The sequence below is a fragment of the Brassica rapa genome, chromosome A04 (assembly GCF_000309985.2).
Source record: "Brassica rapa cultivar Chiifu-401-42 chromosome A04, CAAS_Brap_v3.01, whole genome shotgun sequence".
Lineage (NCBI taxonomy): Eukaryota > Viridiplantae > Streptophyta > Magnoliopsida > Brassicales > Brassicaceae > Brassica > Brassica rapa.
Window position 1 is genome coordinate 19,218,991 of NC_024798.2, and position 18,621 is coordinate 19,237,611.

The 18,621-nt window shown below is 36.7% G+C and overlaps 6 protein-coding genes and 1 long non-coding RNA gene across 7 annotated transcripts; 3 read left to right on the forward strand and 4 right to left on the reverse strand.

Moving 5' to 3' along the window:
• The first annotated feature begins 760 nt into the window (after positions 1-760).
• LOC103865667 (peroxidase C3) lies at positions 761-3,175 on the forward strand. The gene is made up of 4 exons (XM_009143490.3): positions 761-1,651; positions 1,755-1,946; positions 2,035-2,203; positions 2,576-3,175. The coding sequence occupies exons 1-4, from the start codon at positions 1,424-1,426 to the stop codon at positions 3,037-3,039; spliced, it is 1,053 nt and encodes a 350-aa protein (XP_009141738.1). The 5' UTR covers positions 761-1,423; the 3' UTR covers positions 3,040-3,175.
• LOC117133442 lies at positions 3,162-4,076 on the reverse strand. Its single transcript, XR_004457227.1, has 2 exons — positions 3,904-4,076; positions 3,162-3,225 (listed from the first exon to the last, which is right to left on the reverse strand). It is a non-coding gene; the product is annotated as an uncharacterized LOC117133442 (long non-coding RNA).
• A 2,221-nt stretch (positions 4,077-6,297) lies between these two features.
• On the forward strand, positions 6,298-8,805 carry LOC103865668 (alanine--glyoxylate aminotransferase 2 homolog 2, mitochondrial). Its single transcript, XM_009143491.2, has 8 exons — positions 6,298-6,689; positions 6,786-7,016; positions 7,288-7,461; positions 7,541-7,684; positions 7,756-7,932; positions 8,005-8,230; positions 8,318-8,431; positions 8,519-8,805. The coding sequence occupies exons 1-8, from the start codon at positions 6,354-6,356 to the stop codon at positions 8,647-8,649; spliced, it is 1,533 nt and encodes a 510-aa protein (XP_009141739.2). The 5' UTR covers positions 6,298-6,353; the 3' UTR covers positions 8,650-8,805.
• Positions 8,806-9,043: 238 nt separating this feature from the next.
• LOC103865669 lies at positions 9,044-11,223 on the reverse strand. Its single transcript, XM_009143492.3, has 7 exons — positions 11,082-11,223; positions 10,639-10,949; positions 10,352-10,505; positions 10,117-10,273; positions 9,726-9,914; positions 9,370-9,639; positions 9,044-9,288 (listed from the first exon to the last, which is right to left on the reverse strand). Exons 2-7 carry the CDS (start codon positions 10,931-10,933, stop codon positions 9,190-9,192), a joined length of 1,164 nt encoding a protein of 387 aa, XP_009141740.1. The 5' UTR covers positions 10,934-10,949; positions 11,082-11,223; the 3' UTR covers positions 9,044-9,189.
• A 337-nt stretch (positions 11,224-11,560) lies between these two features.
• Positions 11,561-12,285, reverse strand: LOC103866000 (the record flags this gene model as incomplete). The annotated part of the gene is made up of 2 exons (XM_009143872.2): positions 11,561-11,779; positions 12,058-12,285. Coding segments are annotated over 2 exons (354 nt in total), but the record flags the coding sequence as incomplete, so codon positions are not given.
• Positions 12,286-13,302: 1,017 nt separating this feature from the next.
• WRKY (probable WRKY transcription factor 33) lies at positions 13,303-15,487 on the forward strand. The gene is made up of 4 exons (XM_009143495.2): positions 13,303-13,780; positions 13,854-14,479; positions 14,558-14,719; positions 14,882-15,487. The coding sequence occupies exons 1-4, from the start codon at positions 13,547-13,549 to the stop codon at positions 15,300-15,302; spliced, it is 1,443 nt and encodes a 480-aa protein (XP_009141743.1). The 5' UTR covers positions 13,303-13,546; the 3' UTR covers positions 15,303-15,487.
• On the reverse strand, positions 15,466-17,435 carry LOC103865670 (CASP-like protein 4B1). The gene is made up of 3 exons (XM_009143494.3): positions 16,209-17,435; positions 16,006-16,129; positions 15,466-15,835 (listed from the first exon to the last, which is right to left on the reverse strand). The coding sequence occupies exons 1-3, from the start codon at positions 16,460-16,462 to the stop codon at positions 15,644-15,646; spliced, it is 570 nt and encodes a 189-aa protein (XP_009141742.1). The 5' UTR covers positions 16,463-17,435; the 3' UTR covers positions 15,466-15,643.
• Positions 17,436-18,621: the final 1,186 nt, after the last annotated feature.

Consider the following 18,621-nt stretch of genomic DNA (forward strand, 5'->3'; position numbering starts at 1 on the left):
ACAACTAGAACCAAACAAGCTGTTAACAAATACGAAGCAGGAACATATAACATAACGACTAGCAATCTTTAAAACTAAGCAAAGACCAAAGATCGGGAGTTACCGCTGCTGCCCATAGCCCGCCACCCGGTAACCTCCACTTCTGCATCCAAACCACGACCTATCATTGCTGCCTCGCCCGCCAAACGATAAGATCAAGAACCGAAAGCTTCAAAACTCAACAAGGGGAACCGTTGCTTGGTCCACACGCCTTGGAAACTGATGTGACATTAAACAAAACGTCCAATTCAAAACAAAGAAGCTCTCTCAACACACCAAGAACCAACTGATGAAGCCTTGCCAAATGAACCTCTCCGGTACCACACTCGGAGGAAGAAACCAACGGCAAGCAACCATTAGATACATTACCCTAGAAGAAAGACTGCTAGTACAATTGTCATACTCCCGATGAAAAGACAAATGGCCAAAAGAAGAACGCAACAACCTTCACTAAATGAGTTCCAATTCCTAATTAGTCTATCAATCTCCAAAAGATAAGACTGCCTTCAATACCAACATCATCAACCCGAAACTTAGCCATAAAACGGAACAACTTAACCACGCTTCCAGTGGTGCCGAGCTCTAACCACTAATCGAATCTAACGCATCGTCGTCGGTAACGGGTTGTTGAGCACTGCCACGTGATTCGAGCGGTCGCCGAGAAAAAATTTCCACAGATCTGAAAGGGAAAAACCAGATCTGACGAAGCCTTTCAGTCCTAAACGCCGACTCTCCTCACCGTCGTCACGCCATGAGTCTCGCCGTTGCTCCATGGAAAGCCGTGACCTTCTCCGTCGAAACGAAAACAGGTAACGTTTTGTCAGCCACAGAACACCGAGCATCTCGACAAAGGATTGAGCAAGGGTGAAGAGAGCAAAAGAAAATAAGATCAGGAAAAGGGATGGAGCCTCCGGCACCGACAAAAACGCCGGACCGGAGCTAGACTTGTTTTCAGAAGCGGCGACGAGTTCTCAAAGACTCTGTCTTTTAACATGTATTTATTTCATGCATTTTTTTTTGTTAATTTGTGCCTATGATTTTCAATATATATACTCCATTATTATAGTGTATGCTTATTCAAAAAACCCGGTAATAGTAAATATAATATCTTGCTAAATACCAAAACAAATATTCATGTGATATACATACACCACAGTTCTTCCTAGGATTTCCGAAGGTTTTGAGTTTCCAGTATATTAAAAACAAATTATTATTTCCCCCTCACTTTAATCAAATATTAAAAATTGTCCTTAAAATAATTCCTAGTAGTCTAATAAGTATAATAGAAGAAAACACTCGGGCTTCTCTATATAATACTCCTTCTACGCCTTAGCTAATTCATCATCAACTTTAATCATCTTTTGTCTTCCTCCTTGAACATAAAATGGGGGTTTCTCGTTCAATTTCTTGTAGTGCTTTGGGAGCCCTAATATTGGGTTGCCTTCTCCTTCAAGCATCAAACTCTAATGCTCAGCTGAGGCCTGATTTCTATTTCAGAACATGCCCAGGTGTTTTCCTTATCGTTGGGAAAGTCATCGTCGAAGAATTGGGTAGTGATCCTCGTATTGCTGCTAGCCTCCTTCGCCTCCATTTCCATGACTGTTTTGTTAACGTATTTGACTTGCTCAATATATATGCTTTTTATATAAATAAAAGTCTATGACGTTTTTGAATTATTATATAACATGGTCATGTAATGTAATATGATTATGTAGGGCTGTGATGCATCCGTCCTACTGGACAATTCCACATCGTTCAGGTCCGAGAAAGATGCTGCTCCAAACGCAAATTCGGCTAGAGGGTTTGATGTTGTAGATAGAATGAAAGCAGAGATTGAGGAAGTTTGTCCAGGAACAGTGTCTTGTGCGGATGTTCTCGCCATCGCCGCTCAAATATCAGTGCTTTTGGTATGTACATATCTACATGATCATGACCTATATGGATGAATTAATCAAAATGTTATAAACTTTGACGTTTGTGTTTTATGGTATATAGTCGGGAGGTCCATGGTGGCCGGTATCATTGGGGAGAAGAGACGGCTCACAAGCTTTCTTCGATCTATCTAATACAGCTCTTCCTTCTCCATTTGCCACCCTTGCTGAACTTAAAACAGTTTTTAGAGACGCTGGTCTAAACCGCACCTCAGATCTAGTTGCTCTTTCTGGTAAATTTGTACTTTTGTGATGAAAAGTCTTTTGGTTTATACGATTAATTTAATAATGACAACTCGTATATTAAGTTGTGATGACTTTCTTATACAAGGTTTTCAAGTTTGAATCATAACAATATATTAAAAAAATATTAAATGTGTTTTTAAGTCATAGGAATTGGTCAATACGCTCAATACTATACTTTAAATAGAAAACCCATTTGCTTGAAATACATGATACCCCAACCAAATTAGTATATATATATATATATATATATATATATATATATATATCCGTTAGCATATATGGTAAAAGACAAAACGTGACTCATCTTTGATTAACACATAAAAAATCTATCTAACCATATTTTTGTCATATTTGTACAGGTGCTCACACATTTGGAAGAGCACAATGTATAGTTATCACACCTCGTCTCTACAACTTCAACGGTACCAATAAACCAGACCCGAGTATAAACCCAACTTTCCTCACCCAACTCCGTAAACTGTGCCCTGAAAACGGGAACCCGACCGTTCTGGCCAACTTTGACCTCGCGACTCCAAATCGTTTCGATAGTCATTACTACACCAATCTTCGTCAAGGGAAAGGTGTAATCCAGAGCGATCAAGAACTCTTCTCGACTCCAGGAGCCGACACAATTCCACTGGTGGAACTATACAGCAAAAACACGTTCGAGTTCTTTAAAGCATTTGCTAAATCAATGGTTCGGATGGGAAAACTTAAACCTTTGACTGGAACTCAAGGTGAGGTAAGACTTAATTGTAGGGTTGTGAACTCGAGAACTAGGGGTGTGGAGACAGAGGATGATGGAGTCGTCAGCTCGATTTGATTGTGTCAAGGATATGGATGTGTGTAAGAAAGTATACAATGTGTGGGGAACTATATGTGCATTTGGACTAAATAAATATTTCTAAGGAGTTTTGTATTAAATAATAATGAAAGTTGGTCTTGTTTAACATTTTAAATTCTTGTTTGATTTCTGTTTTCTGATTACTAAAAATTTGTTTGTCGTAACCTACGTTGCACGGAAGCTTCATCGGAGGTCCGCTTCCCGTTTCGGAACCGGAATCGGAATCGGAACCTTGTGGAAGCTTGCGGAATCTCGCTTCCAAAACGTTTCTAAAATATTCTCTTTAAAAACGTGTTGGAAGCTTACGATTCCGTTTTGGAATCACGCTTCCGTTTTTAAAAAAATACAATGTATATCAATAAAATATAAAACCATAGTTTTAATCTATATAAAATAAAAAAAATTAATAATAATGAATATTGAGTTATAAATATACAAATATCAAAAATAATGCTATAAATTATCTTTATACATTGAGATTTTTTATTAAAGATATAGCACATATTGAAACATATTGTGTCAATTATTTATGAAGTATTAAAAATAATTAATATAATATTTTTTGTAAACTTAATTTATGTGTATTTTACAGTTTTAATATAAAATCATTTCAAAATTATTATAAATGAATAAATGTTTTATTTCAAATTTAAATCATATAATTTTTAGTCCTAATTTTTAAATTTTTTTACATATATATATATATATATATTTATTTATATATGGATATACGCTTCCAACACGTACCCAGTTCCTAATATTTTAAAAAATCTCGCTTCTGCGCTTCCTTACGCTTCCGCTTCCACGTACCCGCTTCCGTTTCCATGTAACATAGGTCGTAACTCGTCTTGAGTGTATACTTCAAACTAAAACAAAGGAATCAAAAAGAAATTAGAGTTATAATTTTGTAAACAAAAGCCCAACCGAAAAACTACACAAAGCCCAATTTTAAATAGATGTTAACAGTTTGATCCAATTTAACATATTCTTTTTTTTTTTTTTTTGTAACATGGCTTTAACATATTCCTTCTTTATCGTGAAGTTTGATATTTTAGATGTATTTTTGTCGGTGTTCAAAAAAGAAAAAGATGTATTTTTGTCTATTCAGAATTAAACCTGGCAGGAAACAAATTATTGAACTAAATCTATAGTCTCAATTTTCATCTAAACGAGAAAATATAAAAAAAAAAAAGTGATAAGGAGACAATCCATAACTTCGATGCTCATCGCCTCATCAGAGAATATCTATTAAGAATGCATTTGTTTACTGAGAGATTAGACGACGCATCGTCGCATCGATTACAATTTTTTTTTTTTTGGTAAAAATGTTAAAATATTATTACCAGTTTTCAATTTTTTGACAGAAGTTACAATAGATAACTAGTAGCAGAAAAAATAAACAACAACACCACACAAGAACACTACCGACAGCAACAAAGGACCGGACCAAACAACAACGCAGCACAAGCATTTAAACGGAGTAATAGCGAGACGCGGACAGACCTTACAACTCTAGAACTAGATGATATCACCGATTAGTTGCCGCGAGCTACCGAGAGAAGGGCGCCCTCAAACCTTGAATACTACGGTTCTTACAGCTTCCAACCGATAACCCAGAACGAACTAAAGCGAAGAATCCAACCACAGACCCAGAGCAAGCTTGATAAAAGAAACCACCAGCGGTACGAGGAAGAGTCGAAGACCGACGATGCCGTCGTTCAGTAGTTTGCGCCGAAGATTACCGCCTCCATTGCATTCCACCAGGACCGTCTACACCCATTTAACCACAAACCCGAAGAGAATATGGATCGGTAAACGCACAACTCCTCCGGAGGAGACAAAACCGACACCACGCAAATGAGCCGCTGCCTAGCTATTACTCCAAGTAAAAGACCAGCCGGAAGTCACTGCCTAGCCACAAAACAAAGCTGCTGAGATTATTTGAGAAGAAGATGGCTACGGAGCAGGCCACACAGTCGACGCCATGCTTCACCGCTCAGATCTTATGGCATCGATTACAATTTGACGACACTAGTTGGTTTCATTGGGACTAACAAACAAATCAGCAGTTCCACTAGCTTGCGCAGACCACGTGCCCCCATGCACACATATCGCCCCTCCATGCATTGTCTTTTTATATAGTGGGTTTTTCTTATGAGCAAACCTTTAAATAGTTTAATGCCTACGGTTTCGGGACTTGTAGCATGCGGGTCGCGGTAAGACAATTATGTGTCTTAAACCCATTTTTATTTTGTAGCTATCATGAAAACATATCATAGTATTGTAAATTATTGTTGTCGACCGTATTCCGTAGATGACCAATGTCATGATTGACACCCCCATCCCTCATTTACCAAATAGGCAAATACATTACCTTTTTCTAGGTACTATACCAAATACACTCGACCAAATTATACACACAACTTGATATAAAATCGGTTCAGTTACGAAACAACTTCTGTATAAACAATTACTTATACACTTTATATTTGCTCCATCCTGACTCGTGAGGAAAATTAGTTGGGACGTGGGTTTGCTATTTTAATCGTTTTATCTTAAAATGTATGAAACTTGTAACCAAAAAAATGGATTAAAACCTTCATCTTTTATGTAGTTTTTGTTTTGTAAGTAATCAAAACTGATTATTGAAGCAAAATGTTTGACAAAAACAAAAATTGATGTAAACAGAAAAACTCGGTTAAATGACAGCGAAAACGAGTTTTTATTTCATCCCTGGAGTTAGGAGATTTACATGCATGATTCACTAATTTACTCAGTCAACATTGTTTTTTTCTGGTAATCGATCTCAGTCAACATTCATTGAATGGTAATAAGGTAATGTCATTTGCAGAATCATTTGTTATCTGCCAGCTTGCAGAAATTAATTTATAAACAACAAGGAAAAAAATTAAAACAAAATCGAAATCATGCTAATGTAAGCAAATTCTGAAATTATACCACTTAAAATATTATATATTAGAAGCTATAAATGGTTTAGGATCTCTAATTCAAAGTTTCGCATTAAATTTATTGTTGTTGTTTATATGTAACTTAAACTAAAAATTTATTTTGAATTTTGACATTACTTTTGTGTGAATCTAAAACATTGATAAAAATAATAATAATATTTTATTTTAAATATAGTAGTACAAAAAAAAATATAGTAGTATAAATTTAAAAAATTCATTACTGCAAATGCAGGAAAACACCTTATTCTAATTAACAAAACGTTATATCAACGTACGTCAGCATTAATCATATAGCGTCGCCGAGCCTCTATATAAACCAACCTCATGTCTCTCACAACATCATCGTTAACCATCGAAAGAGTGTGGTGTAGTCTCTGCAACCATTACATCACCACGAGAAAAAAAAGAAGAGAGAAGATGCAGAGACTCACGGCTAAAAGAACAGTCCACAACGTTTCCCTTTCCCTCTCGCGACGATGCATCTCCTCATGCACGTCTCAGACGGCAACTGCGGCTCCCGTCGACGAGTTTCTCGGTAAGCTTCCGCCGTTCAGTTACACACCGCCGCCGTACACAGGCCCCTCCGCCGACGCCATCATTAACACAAGGAAAGAGTTTCTCAGTCCTTCCAATTCCATGTTCTGCCTCTACAAAAACCCGGTAACTTAAAAAAAAAAAACCCCCCGGTAACTTTCCGATCACTATGATAATAAAAATTATCTTTTTTTTTCTGATGATAAAAATCTATCCTTTTAGTTGAACATAGTGGATGGGAAGATGCAGTATCTTTTCGACGAGAGTGGGAGGAGATACTTGGATGCATTTGCGGGTATCGCAGTTGTGAACTGTGGGCATTGTCACCCTGGTGTGGTTGAGCCAGTTATTAACCAAATCAAGAGGCTACAGCATCCTACTGTTATGTACCTTAACCATGCTATTGCTGAGTTCTCTGAGGCTCTCGCTTCGAAACTCCCTGGTGATCTCAAGGTAATGATATAGACAAAAAGAACATGCATGTTTTGTTCCAAAGTTGCATGGCCGGATCTGGTCAAAAACATTGGCTTTGGCCCCCAAAAAATTTTGAATTTTTTTTATATAAGAAGAATAGACCCCCAAATCACAAAAAAAAAAAAAAATTAATGTTTTTAAAATTATGTTTATTATGTTTAAATAAACATAAATGTGTTATTATAGCCCACGAAATCTCAGATGTTGCCCTAAAAGTAGATTATTTCATGAGGTTTGGTTGTTGGAATAGGTGGTGTTCTTCACTAACTCTGGTACGGAGGCTAATGAACTAGCACTCATGATGGCTAAGTTGTACACTGGATGTCAAGACATTGTGTCGATTCGAAATGGGTATCATGGGAATGCACCTGGGACTATGGGGGCTACTGCTCATAGCACGTGGAAGTTCAACAACGTGGTTCAGGTACTAGAACTGAATTTGGTGCTACTCAGCTTTGGTGGATGAGATATAATGTTCTAACTTTTGTTTTTATTGGTGGAAGACTGGAACTCATCACGCTTTAAACCCGGATCCATACCGAGGTGTGTTTGGTTCTGATGGTGAGAAGTATGCAAGAGATGTGCAAGATCTCATTCAATATGGCACTTCAGGACACATAGCTGGTTTTATCTGTGAAACTATACAGGTAATGATTCATTTATACTTAAATCATGATTAAGATTGAATAATTATATTATAGACTGCAAATGTGAATAGGGAGTTGGAGGGATTGTGGAGCTAGCACCAGGCTATCAGTCAGCAGCTTATGATATTGTGAAGAAAGCTGGAGGACTGTTCATTGCGGATGAAGTTCAGTCTGGATTCGCTCGCACTGGCGATTTCTGGGGGTTTGAGGCTCACAATGTTGTCCCTGACATTGTTACTATGGCTAAGGTTAAGAGTTGTCCCCACCTTACTTGCAAAAAAAGCAACAGAAAATTGATTTGTGTTTTTCTATGATGATAGGGGATTGGGAATGGGTTTCCTTTAGGAGCTGTTGTGACAACTCCGGAGATTGCAGGAGTGTTGACACGCAGATGCTACTTCAACACCTTTGGTGGGAACGCTGTGGCTGCTACAGCTGGTCTAGCTGTTCTGGATGTGATTGAGAAAGACAATCTTCAGGAGAATGCGTCCATGGTTGGGTCTTACCTCAAAGGAAGACTCAGTCAGCTTAAAGAGAAACATGAAAGTAATTAAACCTCTCTGTCTCTTATCTCTCCCATGCTCTCTCGTTATAACATTTTTGTTTATGGATATGGTTCCTTCTCTAATGTAGTTATTGGGGATGTTCGGGGAAGAGGGCTGATGCTTGGAGTAGAGCTGGTGAGTGATCGCAAGCTTAAGACTCCTGCAACTGCAGAGACTTTGCACATCATGAATCAAATGAAAGGTTGGTTGGGTTTGTGTTTCCTCCACTTATTGTCTCTCAGGTGAAATTATATTAAATTTAATTTGTTTACTATGAACGTTCTTACAGAACTGGGTGTGTTGGTCGGTAAAGGAGGCCACTTTGGAAACGTTTTTAGAATCACACCACCTCTCTGTTTCACTAAGGAAGATGCAGATTATCTCGTGGAAACCATGGACTACTCAATGTCCAGGATGTGAAGAAAACACACACTATTAAAGACAAAAATGAAAATATCTTTGTGTGACAGATTAATAAGGTTGTGCTTGGAACAACCAAAATGATTGATGAGCCAACATCTTGTTGCTTCTCAATCACTTATACTTTCAGATAATAAAAAACCTTCGTTTCTTATATTTTGAATGGTCCTGGAACCTATGTTATATGCGTATATTATTTGTTTGGTAACATTTCTTATACCATATGGAAGCTACTAAGGATTTGTTTGATTTCTTTTGTATCTTAATTGATATGAACAACCATTTAGGAGTGTAGAAATTTTTGTATATGGATGTTAACTAGCATACTATATACAGGTCATACTAATACAATGCAATCTTTGTTTGTAGTTTGAAACTGAATCATGCGTACATGAAATTAGGTGCAACAAACAAACAAATTCTGTTTATTTTTTTTTTTTTTTCACACGCAAGTTCAACCCTTAACATTGTTATTGTACTAAAATCAGGAGAAAGTAAAAGAGAAAACCAATAGTATTAGCAACATCACACGCTTCTTAGTTACGTAAGAGAGGAGGCATCACAATGCATAAAGTCCCATATGGTTCCAAGAGTATCTCGAAGCATTTCAATAACACAACCCCTCTCAATATTCTGCTCCTGCAGACAAAAAATGTACTAATTAATCCCTATAAGTCTCACTTCCAAAAGATGCATCAATACAAAAGCATGATAATGTACCTGTAACTTAGTGTTGACATCTTTAAGTATCAAGGTCACCTCTCTCTTGACTGCTCCTGTTCCAGTCCTCTCATTGAATCTATCAGTCTCTCTCACTCTAAGGCTGAGAGTCTGGTTTTTGTAGATAGTAGCTCTAACGTGACAAACTTCAAATATTCTGTATCCATCTCCAGATGAAGCTTTACCAAGAGGCCACCTTAAACCGCCTTTCACATTTGGATCAACAGTTGCTGAATCCAGTAGCCCTTTAATATCACTTATCTCCTTCTCCTACCAACCAACCATAGAAAGATCACACACCATAAGTCCAAGAGAGGCTATATATCCAGTAAAGTAAATATCTAAATTCAACTCACAGTGAGAGCCGTCATTTTCCTTTTGGCAGCAAGCATCAGCCTCATGTCCAGGCTCTTATCAATGCATGACATATCAACAACCATATGCCATACAACATTAAGCTCAGCCTTGTACATACTGAGCCTTCCGTCTTCCTTAATGGTACACTTACAGTTGATTGTTTCAGTGGGGCGAGTACTATGAGATAACTGAGAATAAAAGCCAGATACAACAAATCATACACTAATGATGTTGATAGATGAAGTCTCACATCGGTAGTTAGAGAAATAATTAACTAATACATAAAGGGATATAGTCAATCTACGGTTTTAAGTTGGAAATCCATGATAAGTATGAATTTAATAACTAAATGACGTTCAAAGGATGCATCTAAGAAAACATAACAAGTACCTTCACAGTGTATGTTTCCTTCTCCAAGTCAACAGAGAATCCATGGTTTGGTACCACATTAGACATCATGTGTTGCAAGTTAGAAGTTGGGACATTTGTAGAGAACATCTTCTTAAAGTTTTTCTGTGAGAATTCAGCTAGAGGACCAGGTTTCCTCCTGTTTTTATGTTGTATATGTCAGAAAAAGAAAATTTTTGTACATAAAAAGATGTAGATCAGACCCTGAATCGCTTACTTGTAGAGGAGTATTTTACCAAACCTAGCAACCAATCTCAATACATGTTGATTCTCCTCTACTGAAGTCTTAGCTCGCTCATATGCCAACACAAGATCCTCTTCCACCTTCTCTGCTATTAACAGCCACTGTGTTCTCTCTTCTTGTTCGCTCACTTCAGTTTGTGCATACACAGTGTTGTATGTTATAGCATTTAGATGACCATAGAACTAACAAAAATAGGCACTAGCTAAATGCTCAGACAAAAATACATAGCCAAATTCTAGATTCTACGTTAAGTCACAAACCTTTGTTGATGTCGTTGTTCATCAATACCAAAGGCCTTTCTCCATTTAAGCATTCGACAGAATCCGAGGAAAAGGGCACAAGATCAACAGATGCAGGAAGCTCATCCTTGATTCCATTTGAACTAACAAGAAGCCATTTGGAAATGAAATTCTCTGAAAATGTAACACGGTTGATTTTATCACTGCTACTCTTGAAGTCAAGGTTGTTCTTGAATTTTGTAACGAGAGAATCTGGAACAGGCGAGGGTCTGTTTGGATCCTTTGAGTGTCGCTTATGTGGGGGAATATAAGACATGTCTGCACCTGAAAATCTGAAACACAACAAGATTTCAAGAACTATGATTACTCGGTAGAAATCACATCTTGAAAATTATAGAAACAACCACAAGATAGATCCAAAGAAGCGACAAGCTTAGAAGATCTTAAGGGAAGGAGAATCCTACCTTTCTTCCACCTCAATGCCTTGCCAATGTTTTCTGCAGAAAGTTCTTAGGAGAGTAAAGTCATCTAACTCCAACAGACTTTTTGCCTTAACAATGGACTCATCCGTAAATTGTCTTGGTTTCTTTTAATGTTTGACTTGTACGGAATCATAATTTAAAAAAGAGCATTATTGGACCGGACCATGCAGTAAAAAGGCTGTGGAAAGTAAAAGAGCGAAAAAAATTTAGAAACATTAATGTACTAAAAGCACAGCATCATGCAGTAAAAAAGGAAAGTGAGAAAATTCAACAGCATTAACAAATAATAGCTACTACTTTCTTTTGTGGTATTTGGCCTTGGTTCTAATCCAAACCAAGGTAATAAAAGAAGATAGCTTGGTTTCATGTGTAACAACATATCTTTCGTCCTCAATGTGCATCTACTGCATGTGTTGTTGTTTCTTTGCTACATTCAGGTTTTTTCAAATACTGAAATTGCGGAGAAAAGTTAGCAACATCAATTCAAATACAATCAACATTACGAATACATTATAATTAGCAAAAAAAAAAACAGATTTAATCAGTAAAAAACATTAAGAAGATTGATGAATCCTCTTCTTGGCGTTCTCTGCTTCATCAGTTGCTTCAACTTGCATTTTTGTCTCTGTTAAATGAGCTTCCGTAGCTTCTTGCTCGTTCTTGGCCGTCAACCTCTTTGTCTTCCATAACCAAAAATTTCATGCATCAAAATATTTTACTCAAAACCAAAATAAAATGTTTTGAACATGTTCTAGCATTTGACCATATGACAATACAAAACTACTAGAAGCTTTTTATGACACATGAATGATTAAATGATTAATAAAAATATACTATAATAATATGAAGTACTTAATCAATTAAGCATTATACATGAGCTAACCAAACACGTCACATGATCATGGTTCAAGACCCATGAGTCGCTGAACCGCATGTTTCAGTGGCTTGAACCACGTACCTGGCCGACAAAAAAGGCTTTAACGTAGCTAAGCCCTTCATGAAACGTGACTGCCATGGATAAACAGCTCGTCTTCACCCTATCCATCAGAGACTCCGACGACCGTCGCGATGGCTTAGCCTCTTGCGTTGGAACCTTATTAACGCTGACGTTTATAGAGTGAGAGATTTTGAAATCTTTGGCTATACGAGATGTGTATCTCACTTGCTTTCCCTGTGCTAGAGATTGTTAACTATAAATGATCCAGGAAGCAAACATAGCCACGTCTTTTGTACGTGTTAGCTGTAGAGACTATAGACGTGTATTAAAAGCAAGAGGCCTTTTATTTTACTCTTGGGCTTTTGGGCTCAAATTGTGGTCGGATCGGATTATATTGCAAGAGACTGATCACTTGATCCATCCACTCAGCACTAATTGTCAGTAGAGTTCACTAATGTTTTTATATATCCCTCAATGTCTCATCTCACTTTTTGATGTGCAAATGAAAAGTCCGAGGAAGATAACGTGAAGGGAGCTGAAGAGGAGCATCAAACAAAGAACTTCACTGACATAATAATCTACGTGCCTCTCACATAAGCGTTGCGCACAAGTTATCAAATCAATACTAAACACATTAATCTTGTTAAAGCACACAATGAATAAACAGTAACCTTTTTTTTGAACAAATAATAAACAGTAATCAAAGGTGTTAAATGTTAATGAACGATTTTTTTTGTAAAATTAATGAAAGTAATTAGTAAGTGATTAGTCACAATCCTAAGATCCTACTTGGTCCCACACTAGATATACACTACTAATAAGAGTTTAAATCATCATTTAAGTAATTGATAAACACATAAACCTACAAACTGTTTAAAAAAATTCTGAAAATAAAATGAATACAATTAAATAACGTTTGAGAGTTGGTACACGCAAATAGATTAGTTTGAAATCAAGTGGCCACACATGGATTTAATATAGACTTTAATTGGTTTTGCTAATCATATACTCCTAATTATTCACTCCTAATCTATACTGCTTTAAAGAAAGAGAGGACCTTGTCTACTACCTCCTACTAAAACAGTCAAAAAAAATTCCAAGATTCTCCAAAAATGTTTTACAAATCGAATTTTCATCCAAGTTAACTGAACAACAAAAAATTTACACGAGGCAGTGAGAAAGGCATCCTAAAGAATGATGAAAGCAAGCCGCCTCGTTCAAAGTCAAGGCCACAAGGTCTGACCATCTCCATCTTCTAATCTTTTCAACGGTCAAACATTGTACACCTTCTCAGAAACTACACTTTATTTCATCTGTTCCATTAACAGAAAAATAAATAAATAGGAAAATTCACCAATCAGACTGTTCAATATGTTTTATGTATTCAGACATAAACAAACAAATACATAACACCTCTTTTTCCTCGTCTTCGCTCCCCTTCTCCCGAGCTCTCCTAACTAACCACTTTCTATAAATATCTGAAACTAGTCTTTCATAAGTTATTTTATGTATGGCTGCTTCTTCTCTTCTTACTATGGACAATAACAGAACCAGACAAAACATGAATGGTTCTGTTAATTGGTCGCAACAAACCGCAAGAGCATCACCAGCATCTTTGGAAGATCTTGAGATCCCACCAAAGTTCAGATCATTTGCTCCTTCTTCAATCTTAACCTCTCCTTCCACTTGTTTCAGCCCCTCTCTATTTCTAGATTCCCCTGCTTTTGTCTCCTCCTCTGCTAACGTAAGCCTCTCTCTGTTCTAAACTCTGTTCTTGATTCCGATTCTTGAAAATCATTCTTGATTCTGTTTTGTAGGTTCTTGCTTCTCCAACCACAGGAGCTCTCATCACAAACGAAAGTAACCATAAAAGTATAACTGAGGAAGAGAAGACTAACAAAAACAACAACAGCCTTAGCCTCTTTGATTTCTCATTTCAGACACAACCATCAGGACTTTCTGCTCCCACAACAACAACAAACAGTTCTGTCTTACAATGGAGCCAAACAGATACTCGTCCAAACAACAGCACTCAGCAAGCTGTACCTTACAACGGAAGGGAGCAAAGGAAAGGAGAGGATGGTTACAACTGGAGAAAGTACGGACAGAAACAGGTTAAAGGGAGTGAGAATCCTCGGAGTTACTACAAGTGTACTTTCCCGAGTTGTCCAACGAAGAAGAAAGTGGAGATGTCTTTGGAAGGTCAGATCACAGAGATTGTGTATAAAGGAAGCCATAACCATCCGAAACCTCAGTCCACTAGAAGATCATCTTCTTCTTCTTCGACGTTTCACTCAGGTGGACTTGATCATCATGGTTCTTCTGATTCATTTGCTATTCAGCAAGAAGATAATACTACTTCTGGTTCTCTTGGAGACGATGAGTTATCGGTTATCAGCAGAGATGAAGAAGATTGTGGGAGTGAACCTGAAGCAAAGAGATGGTAAGATCATCATCACTCTCTTTGACCAATCTTGAATAAGAAGGTTCTAACATGTTTGTGTTTTGTGTGTGTGTTCAGGAAAGGAGAGAACGAGACAAACGGTGGGAATGGTAATGGAAGCAAGACAGTGAGAGAGCCGAGGATTGTTGTGCAGACAACAAGTGACATAGACATTCTTGATGATGGTTATAGATGGAGAAAGTACGGTCAGAAAGTCGTCAAAGGGAACCCAAATCCAAGGTAAATAATAATAAAAGTTAATGTTCAAAAAATCGTTAGGGGATAAAGCTTAGTCGGCGCCTAGGTGCTGTCTATACCGATTTTTAAAACACTTACGCTTCTCCATAATCAAAACTTAAGGCTCTAAGAATATGACATTATATGTTTCTTTTGACTTAATAGGAGTTATTACAAGTGCACAACCACAGGTTGTCCAGTGAGAAAACATGTTGAGAGGGCATCAAATGATATGAGAGCGGTGATCACAACCTACGAAGGGAAACACAACCACGACGTACCTGCAGCTCGTGGTAGCGGTTACTCTACAAACAGACTGGCACAAGATCCTTCTTCAGCACCAATTAGACCAAATGCTATTGCTGGTCACTCTCATTACACTACTTCTTCTCAAGCACCATATACACTTCAGATGCTGCAGCACAACAACAACACTAACGCAGGGCCTTTTGGTTACGCTATGAACAACAATAACAACAACTTTCAAACGCAACAAAATAACTTTGTTGGTGGAGGGTTCTCTATAGCAAAAGAAGAACCAAACGAGGAGTCTTCCTCCTCGTTTTTCGATTCGTTTTTGTCCTGAAGACAAGGGTTTAACTACTTACTAGTGATCATGCTGATACTACTAAGACTATATAGTCCATAGAGAAAATTATTTCATTTGTTGTTTTTTTTTTCATGGCTCATGCGAGAGCTTACGCCTGTAATGTAATAATATCTTTAGTTTTTTCTTTGTACCATAGAAATAGAAAAAAAGTTATAAAACCAGTCAATAAATGTTCACATGTTTTCAATTCATACAATGTATCATCAAAGAGCATACACAGTCACAGACCCAACATAACAGGACGTAAAAGAATGAATGACATTTACACGTATGGCAAACATCAACACGGTATAAATAAACGACTGAAGCACATAGATTCAGATAAAAGAATGAGTGGAGAGTTTGTAACCGGAGAAGAGAGCAGAGAGAGCTAAAGAGACGAAGGCGAAGAAAGCCATGCTGATAGCTGAAGCAGCAGAGTCAGTGAATATGTTATCTTGACCTTCTCTGAATCTGTTGGTTAATGGTATAGCAGATGATGCAGCTGATATGAGAAGATAAGCTACAATCTGAAATCACAAAGAAAGATTCGTTACAACATTTTTGCATTAGAAGATCATAATATTTTTCTTATCAACATTTGAATAGTCTAGTCCTTGGTTTTCTAATGAGGCCTAAAGCATTCTTTTCTTACCACATCGCTAGGTTAAAAATCATAATTTTACATAGTCTTTCTTACCTGGTCTCCGGAGAAATCGACCAACATGGAAGTCCGACGATCGAAGAACTCTCTTTTCGAGAGATATACAAACGTTTGCCACGCAGTGTACACCGTTGAGATGATCGCAATCGCTAAAACATATCTGAGGAAACAAGAAAATTCAAAAAATAGAGTTTCATATTCATAGTCTATATAAATACACAGAATCAATAGAATCTCACTTGTACTCCTCATAGTCGTCGAAGTTTCTACCGTATCCATGTTTGTTAGAGACCATGATGATGAAAGCAAGGAGAGAGAACAGAAGACACAACCCTCTCGTGATCGGACACGCTTTCTTCACCAAATCCTCCCTCTTCCATCTCTGAGTAATCGCAGAAAACGACGACGTTCCAGACCCCTGCGTCGTCTCCGTCTTTGTCGCCGCCTCCACGTCGGAAGCTTCAACGGGATTCTGTTTGTCGGGATTCGTCATGCCGATTCGATCTCAAAAGAAACTTCTCGATCTGAATCGGTTATGGTTTCACCTTCTTTAAATGCGAAGAATCGGGGGAAGGAATAACAAACTTGGAAGAAAAGTAAACTACAAATTCGGGTTTAGGACATGTAGTTAAGGTTGTCGGGGTCGTGTAATGGCGGGAGTGATTAAGGTAATTAATGTGGTTGACAGTTGTTTAAGTTAACCAGACGCGCGATGTGTGGCGCACGGCGCGTGATAATACAATGCTTAGAAGTTAAATACGTGGCTTGCAGTTTGTTGATTGGTACAGACAGCGAAGTCTGGGGCTGTCATTGGTGGACTGAAATTATTTATTTATTTTGGGATTTATGACTTATATTTTATTGTTTTTAATAAACATTTTTAAAAGAAGAAAGCATTGAAACCATGTAAATTAAGCGTTAAAGCTTGAATGATTATACGCTGAAGGTAATTTTTAAATGTTGTTTGTACTGAAAGTTTAATGTTATTAATTTGTAATACTATATTTTTGCTAAGATATCATTTGAGAAGACTGTTCCACCGGTTCAAGAATATAGTTTAGAAAGTTTATAGGATTTAAATAGATAAATAAATAATGATTTTTGGGGATAAAACATTCAATTAATTATATGGAGAAGTAGCACCCAAGTAAATGATTTTTGCAGCAACCATTGTTTTGTGGAATTATTTACTTTATTAACTCTCACAATATAATTATATATCAACCAAATTAATCCAAATTTTTATATATCAAAGTTTGATTGGAGAGTTTCAAGAAACATTTGGAGAATGTGTTTTTTTGTATGAAGAATATTGATCATTGTCGTGTTAAGTAAATCAGAGGAGACGGATTGAGAAACACGTTTAAAAAAATCTAGTGTTATGTTAAACAATCAAAATAGAACAAAAGAATTCATCAATAAATTTTACTAAATAATTAGGAAGAGGTTTGTTTATGAGCATGAAACAAACTACTTTGATAAGTCCATTATTTAATATGTTATTTTGTGAAATTATGTCACATTTCATGTGTTAGATTTCTTTTTGCTAACTGATACATAAATATCTAGGGGTTTTTGCCAAAACTAACCCACAACTTGATTTTAATCCCAAACCTATACCCAAACTTGAATCAAATGCAAAACTAACCTAAAAGCCTAGTGAAATTACAGCTCAGCCCCTTGTGACCAAACAAAAAAACAGAAGCCATTTTTACGAATATAGCCCCAGTAAATCGTCTGAGTCGTCTGAATTGTTGGAAATCGTCCAGACGACTGAAGTTTCAGTCGTCTGGTACCAGCTTATTTTAAAAATAATTTATAAATCTTGTAAAAAATATTTTGATGCGTGAAAAATAAAAATCAAGTAATTATAAACAGTTTTAAGTGATATAAATTAAGATATGATAAAATTGATTTGTTTTGAAGATAGATGAGTGGAAGTAGTGTATCATTATATTCTTTGGTTTAGGAGTTTGGCAAACATATGTTGTAGTATTGTATGTATTGTTAGGGTTAGATCTTGGAAAACTAAAATGTTTTTTTCAAAAATTAGTTTTCACCAATATGTGTTTATTTCTGTGTATAGTAAACACTTTTCAAGTTTGATTTGATTTTATGAAGTGTTTAATTAGATAAATAAGTTTAGGGGTTATGTTTAGGGTGTGGACGACTTATATTTCAGTCGTCTGTTGAATAATTTACACAGACGACGTATATTTCAGTCGTCCAGACGACGTATATTTCAGTCGTCCAGACGACTTACAAGTAAGTCGTCTGGAAAGTCTTCTATTTTAGTTTCCCGCTAAAAATATTTAATTTTCCGCTAAAAATATTAAACTCTTCTGGACGACTTACATGTAAGTCGTCTGTTTTAATTTCTTCACCAGACGACTGAAATGTAAGTCGTCCAGGAAGTCGTCTGAGTCAAAAATATTTAACCTAATTGGATTTTTTGTCTCCCTATATAAAGAAAAATTTACACATTCTCTCTCCTCCTCTCAAATGGCTGCAACAAAAATGTAATGTTCATCATTCTAAAACTCTCCAACCTCTCTCTAATCTCTTTGACTTGAAAACACCAAACTTTATATGAATTTTTCAGTTTTGTCTCATGTATTTCTTACTAATCTATCTCTTTTGCAGGTTTTTAAT